The sequence below is a fragment of the Gopherus flavomarginatus genome, chromosome 9 (genome assembly GCF_025201925.1).
Source record: "Gopherus flavomarginatus isolate rGopFla2 chromosome 9, rGopFla2.mat.asm, whole genome shotgun sequence".
Classification (NCBI taxonomy): domain Eukaryota; kingdom Metazoa; phylum Chordata; order Testudines; family Testudinidae; genus Gopherus; species Gopherus flavomarginatus.
The window spans coordinates 34,794,517-34,805,483 of NC_066625.1; the positions used below are offsets into that span (position 1 = coordinate 34,794,517).

The window sequence follows — 10,967 nt, forward strand, 5'->3', positions numbered from 1 at the left end:
GCCGGAGAACCCACAGCACGCAGGCCAGCTGGCTGACCAATTTGTGGACAGTCGGGCAGGGGATGGCAGGGAGGAGTCTCGAAGGAGCAGGCCTGCCTCAACGCAGAGAGAGAGTCATCATGGGACCTCCCAAAGGGGGCCTATGGAGAACCCCCCCAAAAGGGGAACATCCAGCGTCAGGTCCCTCCGACCCACTCAAGGGGACCCACGAGACGTGGGCTGCTATCGCTGTGGCCAACGAGGCCACATGTGGGCCCAGTTCCCCAAGCTCAGGGACAGACCAAGCAGACCCAACCCGCAGAGGGTGGACTGGGTAAAAACCCAATCGGAGGAGGGGCTACATTCCCAGGAAAGGGGGGCTGGCAACATACCACCTGTGAAGGAGGGAGGAGGTCCCAAGATCAGCTCCTCTGGGGGGCTGGATGCTCCAGGCTCCGGGTTTTTGGTTTACCGAGTGGGCGGGGGGCTGCCCCTCCTGAAAGAGTGCATTGTTTCCCTGGAGGTAGATGGGAGGGAGGTCACTGGGTACTGGGACACGGGCGCAGAGGTGACACTGGCCCGGCCCAAGGTGGTGGCCTCAGATCGGATGGTGCCCGACACCTACCTGACCCTGATGGGCGTGGGCGGGACCCCATTCAAGGTGCCCGTGGCAAGGGTACACCTGAAGTGGGGGGCCAAGGAGGGCCCCAAGGATGTGGGGGTACACCCATATTTGCCCACGGACATGTTAATGGGAGGGGACCTCGAGGACTGGCCTAGTAACACCCAGAGTGCCCTAGTCATGACTCGTAGTCAGAGTCGGCAAAGGGCACTGCACCCCGACAACGGGGAAGGTACTCGACCCGAGGTGCAGGACCCTAACCCAGGGGGCGGGGAACGCCCAGGGGCACGGTTCAGAGAGACTGCGGCCTCAGATCCAGCCAGCAAGAGAGAGCCGGTCCCCATCCCTGTCCCAGCTGCTGAGTTCCAGGTCGAGTTGCAGAAAGATCCCTCCTTGCGGAAGCCCAGGGATCGGGCTGACCTTAGTGCGGTACAGACCATGCGGAGAGGTTGCAAGGAGAGGTTCCTGTGGGAGAAGGTGTTCCTGTACCGAGAATGGGCTCCCCCAGGGGAAGTAGAGTCATGGGGGATCAGGAGGCAGCTGGTGGCCCCCCAGAAGTTTCACCACAAGCTGCTGTACCTGGCCCATGACATCCCTCTCGCAGGGCACCAGGGAATCCGGCGCACCAGGCAGAGGCTGCTACAGAACTTTTACTGGCCTGGGGTCTTTACCCAGGTCCGACAGTACTGCCAATCCTGTGACCCCTGCCAGAGGGTGGGGAAGGCCCGGGACAAGGGGAAAGCGGCTTTGAGGCCTTTACCCATCATAGAAGAACCTTTCCAGAAGGTGGCCATGGACATAGTGGGACCCCTCAGCAAGATGACCCGGTCAGGGAAGAAATACATCCTGGTGGTGGTGGATTTTGCCACTCACTACCCCGAGGTGGTGGCCTTGTCCTCTATCGAAGCAGACACAGTGGCAGATGCGCTGCTGACAATTTTCAGCCGGGTGGGGTTCCCCAAGGAGGTCTTAATGGATCAGAGGTCCAACTTCATGTCGGCCCTGCTCCGGTCCTTATGGCAGAAATGTGGGGTCCAGCACAACTGGGCCTCAACGTATCACCCCCCGTCCAACGGGCTGGTGGAAAGGTTCAACAGGATGCTGAAGATGATGCTAAAAACATTTATGAACCAGCACCCACAGGATTGGGACAAGTACTTACCTCACTTGCTGTTCGCGTACAGGGAGGTACCCCAGGAATCTACCGGTTTTTCACCTTTCGAACTGTTGTATGGAAGACGGGTAAGGGGGTCCCTAGACCTGATGAGGGACGAATGGGAGGGGAAGGCTGCTTCCGAGGGAGAGTCAGTGGTGGAGTATGTCCTGACCTGCCGGGAAAGACTGGCCGAGCTCATGGGCCTGGCCAGGGAGAATCTGGCCCGAGCCCAGAGGAGGCAGAAGGTCTGGTATGACCACACGACATGGGCCCGTGCCTTCGCCACCGGGGATCAGGTGACGGTTCTCATCCCCGTGAGGAGAAACAAACTCCAGGCCGCCTGGGAAGGGCCCTTCAATGTTATCAAGCAACTGAATGAGGTAAACTATGTGGTGGAGCTGTCAAACCGAGCACATCACTGTCGGGTGTACCATGTGAACATGATGAAATCATACTATGACAGGGGGAATGTGGTGTTGGCCATGTGTGGACATTGGGAGGGGCAGGGAGATGACCCCTTAGTGGATCTATTCCCAGGGACAAAAGCTGGTTCCCCCCTGGAGGCGATTCCCCTCTCTGATCAGCTGACCCCGGGCCAGCACGCTGAGATCAGGGGGGTGCTGCATCTATACCGACAGCTGTTTTCCAACCAGCCTGGACGCACTAATTTGACTGTCCACCGGGTGGAGACTGGGTCACATCCCCCTATAAGATGCTCCCCTTTTCAGGTCACTGGTAAAACTGCCCAGGATCTTGAAAGAGAGGTCAGGGACATGCTGGCTTTGGGGGTGATCCAGCCATCTTCCAGCCCTTGGGCCTCGCCAGTGGTGCTGATCCCCAAGAAGGATGGGTCAATCTGGTTCTGTGTAGACTATCGAAAGCTCAATGCCATCACCGTATCTGATGCCTACCCCATGCCCAGGCCTGACAAGCTCCTAGACAAGCTGGGAGGTGCTTGGTACCTCACCACTATGGATCTTACAAAGGGCTACTGGCAAGTGCCGCTGGACGCAGATGCCAGGCTGAAATCGGCCTTTATCACCCCTCTGGGGCTCTACGAGTTTCTGACCCTGCCCTTCGGCCTCAAGGGAGCGCCGGCCACCTTCCAGCGCCTGGTGGATCAGCTACTGAGGGGGATGGAGAATTTTGCCGTGGCGTATATTGATGACATCTGCATCTTCAGCCAGACCTGGGAGGACCACATGTCCCAGGTTAAACAAGTCCTGGACTGACTCCGAAAGGCTGGGTTAACAGTAAAGGCTGAGAAGTGCAAGGTGGGGATGGCTGAAGTATCTTACCTGGGCCATCGGGTGGGGAGCGGCTGCCTGAAGCCGGAACCAGCCAAGGTGGAGGTGATCAGAGACTGGCCTGCTCCCCAAACCAAAAAGCAGGTCCAGGCCTTTATTGAGATGGTGGAGTACTATCGAAGGTTCATGCCCCACTTTAGTGCCATAGCAGGCCCCATCACTGAACTGTGCAAAAAGGGGAAGCCAGACCAGGTGATCTGGACTGAGCAGTGCCAGGAGGCTTTCCGGGCGCTGAAGGAGGCTCTAGTTAGTGGCCCAGTTCTGGCAAACCCAGATTTTGACAAACCTTTATGGTGTTCACCGACACCTCAGACACGGGACTGGGGGCGGTGTTAATGCAGGAGGATGAAAAGGGGGAGAGACACCCCATCGTGTACCTGAGTAAGAAGCTGCTACCCCGGGAACAAAACTACTCGGCCATCGAGAAGGAATGCCTGGCCATGGTGTGGGCCCTTAAGAAGCTAGAGCCATATCTCTTTGGGTGACACTTCACCGTGTACACCGACCACTCTCCCCTGACCTGGCTGCACCAGATGAAAGGAGCCAAGGCCAAGCTCCTGAGGTGGAGCCTGCTCCTGCAGGACTATGACATGGACGTGGTCCATGTGAAGGAAAGTGCCAACCTAATAGCGGACGCGTTGTCCCGGAGAGGGGGCCCTGAACTTCCCCAGGTCACTGGGCAGAGTAACCCCGCTCAGTTCAGTCTCGAAGGGGGGAGAGATATGATGGAGTAGGGGCTGTCTGTGTGGGGAATGGGAGAGCAGGGGAGGACTTTAGGGGATGGACAATACCGGAGCCTGTAACCTGAGCTAGGTAAGGGAGGGGAAAGGTCAACACCTTTGCCTGGGAAGGGGGACAAAGGAAGGGAGTGGCAGGAGGGAAGCAGTTTGAGTTTGGGCTTGGGGCTGTGTGGGCGAAATTCAGGGTATCCTAGCTAAGATCCAAGCACCCTGAAAGCCCAGAAGGACTGGATGGAGGGGTCCTGACTGTGCCTGCAAGCTCTGCTGTAACCTGTGTTCCTGTTGTCCAATAAACCTTCTGTTTTACTGGCTGGCTAAGAGTCACTGTGGGTCCCAGGAAGAGGGGTGCAGGACTGGACTCCCCACACTCCGTGACACCTGCCCCACAGTAATTCCCAGAGCAGAGTTTTTAGCAAGACATCCGATCTTGATATAAAAATGGCTAGTGGCGGAGAATTCACCACAACCCTTGGTCAGTTGTCCCAGTGGCTAATTAGCCTCACTTAAAAACATACACCTGGTTTCCAAGCGGCTGGATCCTGTCACTAGGCAGTTCCACGGGCTAACAGCACACCCCCATCTCGCCATGGGGCAGTGGTCTGCGTGTGTCACCTGGAAGCTGCAGCATTTTGGGGCATACTGCTCAGGGGAGCCAGCTTGTGTCCCGACCCTGTCAGGAGCCATTGACCCTTGCCCGTGTGACCCGTTTCCCCATGTACGTGCTCGAGGGGACAATGCTGTCACGTGGCCCATGCTGTGTTTCAGTTTGCAGGAGAACGCTATTGGAGATGAAGGCATGATTGCCCTCGCTGCTGCTCTGAAGGTGAACACCACGCTCACCACCCTCTGGTAAGTGTCCACGCAGGTTGGAGGAGGGAATATGCCCCGTCTGTGAAATGTGTAGTGATGTGCAGAGCCGGGGCATTCAGCCTGCCGGCCCCATCTGGACCGAGACCCTCCAGGCAAACGGAACCTGCTACTCCCCGGCCCCTTGTAGTCCTCCAGGTGCTGGTCTTTTGGAGAGTTTGGTAATGAGACAGTTGCACTAGTCCCACTAGGTAAGGGCTCCCAGTCTGACTAGTGAGCGCAGGCTCCCTAAAGGGGGAGGCACTGGTTCCTGAACTGTATCCCTACCCCTGTGCTGCTCCTTCTCCCTGAGCCCCGGCCCTGCCTCTTCCTCCCAAGACCCCATGCCCTGCTCACGCCTCTAAGTCCCCTTCCTCACATAGCTCGCCCTTGTGGCTAATAAAAAGTGATGGGGCCATGCCCCTGGTCACCATGCTGCATGGGGGTGCACGGCTGGTGGAGGCAGGCCAGGTTGTAGAGTGACATTAGATCCTGCTCATTAGAATGGCAGTAATGAGTGTGTCAGGCTGAGCTAAGAGCTGTGTTTGTGAAGGGGGGAAGAAGAGGGGGGCCATGGGACTGCAAAGGGAACCTATTGCCTGGGGGTGAATGGTTGAGCCATGTCTCCTGGGGGCTGAGCCTATTAGAAATTTCACTCTTCTGTTGCCGTTGGATTGTCACAGGCAGAGACAGTGGGGGCTTAGCTGGGCCTGCCCCAGGTGAAGTGCCAGAGCTAATAAAGTCTGCCTCAGGGTCCTACAGGAAGGGGAGCTCCCGCAGGCTGCTAATTCATTGGACAGAAGTAATTGCTGCTAGGGGATGGCTATAGGTACCTGCCGCACTGCACTTCAGCAGAGAGCCAGCCGACTGACCGCCTGGCAGCAGGGAGCCAGCCCTGCTTTGTAGTAATTAGCTCACAGAGACAGGTGTGTGTCTGTCTGTGCTGGACTCCATTTACAGCTTCCTCTTTATTTGCGAGTCACTCGGTGGGGTGAGTGTTTTAACAGAGAATGTGCTGCCATCTGCCCAGCTCATCAATACATCCTTGGCTGGATCAATGCCCTCACGTCAGACCCCGAGGATGAATGTGCTCGGAGAAGAATGGTGTTGGCTTGTGAAGCGGGCCCCAGCAGCCTGGGTTTCTTGGCTTCAGTTTGCCTGCTCAGTATAACGCGCATCTGATAGGTGCAGGCCTGCTGGGATAGCTTGCTGTGAATTACACTGAACATTCCTTGTTCTCTTGCAGCCTCCAGGTGGCTTCGATCGGGGTGAGCGGGGCCAAAGCCCTGGCAGAGGCCCTCGTTGTTAACAGAACCCTCACAACTCTGGAGTAAGTGTTCCCCAGCTGCACCCCTTCTCCAAGCAGTCTCTGTGACTTACCTCCCCTTGGGCCCTTCCAGGAGACAAATCCATCGGTTCTGTAGCACGTCCAGCTCATTGGGCTGGAAATGCTTTGGGAGCCCTCAGCTCCAGCATGTCTAAGCCCCAGGCTAACTGGCATGTGCTCTGTGTTCCCCACTGTCCCTCAACCTGCCTCCTGGGTTCTATGGAATCTCTGTATTAGCCTTCGGCGCTCTTGGTCCTAATCGCCCTTCTGTATTTCCTGGCTTCCCTGCAGCTTGAGAGGAAACTCCATTGGTTTGGCTGGAGCCAAAGCTATGGCCAACGCACTGAAGGTTAACCGCAGTCTCCGTGTTCTGAAGTAAGTAGCTGCCATGCTGGAGCAAACGCTAAAAAACCCCTGCATTCCAAAGCTACAGTAAAAGGCTAGAAAGGTGGCAAAGTCCAGCACTCAAAAGTTAAGAAGTGCCAGAATGAAGGTTCCCTGTGCAATCTTAATTTGGCTCCCTTGTGCACACGCATCGTGATACAGGTTTTAATTATCTGATCACATACTATTTTTTTCCCCCACTGGACCCCTGCCTCATTCAGTGCATCAGATTTAACCCCCTCAATCTGTCTTGGAAATGGCTGAATGGCCTTTGCTGAAATGTTCCAAACAAATTCAGCCTGAGGCTGATGTCCAGCATGGAAAATTTCAGTCCAAATGGTCAAAGTTATAACTGAAAATGGAGTCTTATAATGGAAAGTGTCAGGTAACCTTAACTACAGGAGTTGCCACCAGCACTGTTTACAATGAATCACCAAAATGCTTCCAAGCTGTCATGTATCTTTTCTGTATCTAAACAGCAGCTTTGGCCCTAACTGGCTTCCTTTGATCTGACTGCTAGTGATAGATTGTTCTATCACACTTCATCATCAAAGAAGCAGCTGTGATGTCACAATCACTGGATTGTGACATCACTGTTACTAACCCTCTATTGTGACATGGATGGAATCAGGCAGGGAGAAGAGGCCAGCTATGAAGGAAGAAATCCAAGTCAATAGACAAATCCCAGTATGGATAAAAATAGAGGGTTTAACTGATAAAATAAATCAGACTTTCTTAATTTTTAAATTAAATACAGGTTTACTTTTAACAATAAGCCTATTTAAAATGAAAATTGAAATTATGAAAATCATGTCAAGGCCTAAACTTACTCTATTATATTAAAATCATTTAAAATTAAATAAAAAATATATATTAGGCAGTATGTATTTGCTGCCGAGGTCTTTAAGAAAGCCAAATCACTGACCTGATGAAAGACAGTGGCTATGCAGCTGAAACCAGAGACTGATGCAATGCTGAAGCAGCTTTTGACAGCAGTCGCCTTTTTTTTTCAGGTGCAGAGAGAACATTTTCTTCATTTCAGTTTAGTCAACTAGTTTGATCGAGTGACTAGTTCATTCTAAGTTAAGAAACTGATTGGAAGTTAGAAAAGCAGGAAAGCTTGTTTTCTTTTCCCAATCTATGAATAAAAATGACGAGCTCCGCTAGTTCTAAAATCTTGCAGGACTGATCAGAAATAATTAGTTCAGTTCACTAACTACAGATAATAGTTCAGATGTTTAATAAATCAATTTGTTTTAGTTGCAAAATGTTGATAATTTTTTTCTTATGTATCTAGCACATTAAAATAGTTGTAATGGTACCAACCAACGAGACTCGAACTTTCTTTAAGAAAATAATTAAAAAGCACAAATGAAAAACAAGGTTAAAATCAATGATTAAAATCAAGGTTTCCTGCTTGCTGACTGAAATCCATGAATACAACTGGTGTTTTAAATTGCTTTGATTTAAATCAGTCCACCCTGACAGATCTGCCTGATGCTTTCTCCACGCCTCACTTCTTAATGAGTCTTTCTCTCCTTCAGCCTCCAGGAGAACTCCTTAGGCATGGATGGAGCTATCTGCATCGCCACAGCTCTGACCGGAAACCATGGCCTCACCTACGTCAAGTGAGTGGCAGCTGAGTGCCCAGATGCATGCGGGCGATGGACGGAGATGTGGGGAAAGAGCGTAAACTCATCTACCTCTGGGACCCTGGTGGCTATGCTATAGTGTCCCTCTGTGGGCAGCATAAAGCGTCCCTTGTGAGACCCACTCCTCCACCCCATCCCCGGCCCAGGCTGCTGCCTCACAATGGAACGCCCAAACTCCACAGAAGGTGTGAAGCCCTGCCCCCAAGTCCCTGCCAAACACCACTGGTGTGGAACCCTCCTGAAAGCCAAACCTTCTCCAGGACCTCCACAGGGCTGTGCTGTGCTAACCCCTAGGTCCTCCAGCTCCTTCATGGCCTGGTCTGGCCTCCTCACTGGCTGCTCCTTGGCAGTGTCCCCAACAATGCCCAGGCAGATGCTGGGCCACGGACTCCAGTCTCTCAGCTGTTGGATGGGCTCAGCGCCCAGAGCTTCCTTGGAATTGGAGGCAAGCACCCCAGGCCAACTGGAGCTTACACCAGGCCCCTGGCATTGGCAGAGGGCCTCTAGCGACATGCTGCGTGCATTTTCAGGCCGAACGTCATTTCCGGGCTGAGGCAGTGGGGGGAAGGCGATTTTCCCTGGGTGGGCTGACTTGTGGGGCTGGAGGCGGGGGCAGAGGGCAGCAGAATTGGGGAGCAGTGCTTTTCCTTCCCTGACCGTCCCTTGCTCCTGCTGGGCCCTTGTGCCTGCAGGACTGGATGACTTCTCCTGCTCCATGGGACCCTCAGCCATAGGCCCTTCACCTGCTGTTATGTCAGCCACTCCTGCCTTTCCAAGCTGTCCCCCATCTGGTCCTGAGCCAAAGCCGGATGTGGTTTGGGCTGGTATCAAACAGGGCGCTGTTTTGAAGAGGGTGCTGCTCTGCCTCTGTGTGGCGTGAGCTTGCACACACCATGTATGTGAGGTCACGCCAGTGGGGACGGGGTCTCCCAGCCCCCTGGGGCACGTCTACACTGCACACTGAGCCCAGGCTCTGACTCAGGTGTAAGCCCAAGCACCTTCCATCCCCCACACAGATCAGTCTGACTCAGCTCAGCAAGAGCTCAGGATCTGGGGCCTAGGATCATGCGTGGGGGATGGAGGTGGTCGAGCCCTGTCAGTTTGCAGTGTGGACGCAGCTCAACTCACAGACCCAAGCCAGAAGGTCCTGCATGGTGGCCACAGAGCACGACTGTGAGACCTGGCTCCAGCAATTGTCAGCCCAGGTTTACAATGCGGTGTGGGCATGAGGACACCAAGTCCCATGGACAGGGGCTTAGTGCGCAGTGTGGCTGTATCCCTGCCAGCCAGGCAGACTGTGCTGGGAACTAGTGTGGCTGTGCACTCGCTGAGGTCATGCCTGTCCCTTGTCCTCTCCCAGTCTGCAGGGGAATCGCATCGGCCAGTCTGGCGCCAAGGTGATCGCTGATGCCATCAGAACAAACTCTCCGCGCTGCATCGTTGAGATGTGAGGGCCGGCTGCACCAGGAACGGCCAGCACGAGTCAGCGGCAGGCAGGGGATGGTGCAGACACTCACTTTAATGATAGCGTCTACTGGCTGGTTCCCAGCTCGACCCACATGGCCAGCTGAGGCCTGCTGGGCCTGGAACGCCCCCACGGACTCCGACTGGCTCAGAGCGCTGCGGGGTGATGGAGGCACTCGCTCCAGCTGTGGGGTGATGGAGGCACTGCGGGGTGATGGAGGCCTAGGGGCACCAATGAAAGCTGCCGCCGAGGCTGCTCCTCAGATGCAGAAGGACGCGTCTCTCTCTTAGCAGCGCGGTGAATGATGGCGCTGTTGTTCCAACGGCTGCCGGGCCTGAGGAATGAGCTTGCGGCAACCGTGACTGTTAAAAGGCAGGCAGGATGGGTGTGGTGGGGACATGGATGGAAGTGGGCGGGAGGGACACAGTGCCAGCAATTTAGCCCCACCTCACTTATCCCTGTACCTGAGAAACCCTCCTGCCCTGCTACTGCTGAGCCCATCCCTCCAGGACAGAATGTCCCCACCTCACAGCCTGATGCTGTGTGTAGCTTGGTGTGTGAGTACGAGGCACTCAATGCACGGGTAGGCCCAGAACTCCCACCACGGAGAGACTCCCACAGAGCCAGCTGCTGAGAATTCTTTATACAGTTATGACTGGACTGCCCGGAAACTCGCCAGGCAGCTGCTTCCCTCCTGTCATAATTGCCCAGCCCTGCCGGCTGTGTGGCCATTTAATCCCATTGGGGCTGTACATGGCAGGGCAAATCTCTGCTCCCGAGGTTCACTACATTCCCTGGAGTAAGCTCCAGGATGGTTGGTGTGTCCTGCTTTAGTGGGTCTCTAACGGGAAACCTCTCGCGTCCATCAGCTCATGTGGAGCTTTGGCTTGTGAGTACCTCCGGGCCTGCAGAATGAATAAACCACTGTGCTCACGCGGCCTCTAACAGCGAGTGATTTGGGGCTCGGCCTGAGAATGACCACTCAGTGTCTGTGCCCCTGCAAAGCGAGAGGTGTAATGGTCTAGCATCAGCCCACAGCAAGGAAGTGGGAAAAGAGGAGAGGAGAGGAGCTGAAGGAGGGGCAGGGGACTGCAGGGTGGTTGGGGAATGAAGTGCATGGAAAGTGGGTGGTTCCTGCCCCTGTTGTTTATTTCCAGCAGGCGTCTGCTTTGGGGAGCTCCTAGTCACACAATTCTGCCTTGTGAAACAAAATCTTTAATTCAAATGGACCCCCATGTTCTGTGCCCTTCTGAAGGCGATTTCGCGTGGCTGGTCTGCTCCTGACATGCTGTGACCCTGGGCCAGCCATGGCACCTCTGAGGCTCAGCTTCCCCCTCTGCAGAATGGGCTCATGACAGCGACCCAGCGCATGGCCACTGGCAGGGCTGAGCCTGTAAGGCCAGGCGCGAGGGGACAGATTTATAAAGGTACTTACTGATTTCAGTGGCTGTTAGGTGCCTAAATATCGTTGAGTGGCTGCCTCTAGGTA

At 54.7% G+C, this 10,967-nt stretch overlaps 1 protein-coding gene across 2 annotated transcripts in view; it reads left to right on the top strand.

Moving 5' to 3' along the window:
• Positions 1-9,661, top strand: part of NLRC3 (NLR family CARD domain containing 3) — a 78,137-nt gene extending 68,476 nt beyond the window's left edge. For both annotated transcript variants that reach the window (XM_050968137.1, XM_050968139.1), the window contains 5 exons: positions 4,570-4,653; positions 5,897-5,980; positions 6,269-6,352; positions 7,906-7,989; positions 9,374-9,661. In XM_050968137.1, coding sequence (XP_050824094.1) covers positions 4,570-4,653; positions 5,897-5,980; positions 6,269-6,352; positions 7,906-7,989; positions 9,374-9,464 — 427 coding nt within the window. In that variant the 3' untranslated portion in view covers positions 9,465-9,661. The remainder of the gene's footprint in view (positions 1-4,569; positions 4,654-5,896; positions 5,981-6,268; positions 6,353-7,905; positions 7,990-9,373) is intronic.
• The last annotated feature ends 1,306 nt before the right edge of the window (positions 9,662-10,967 follow it).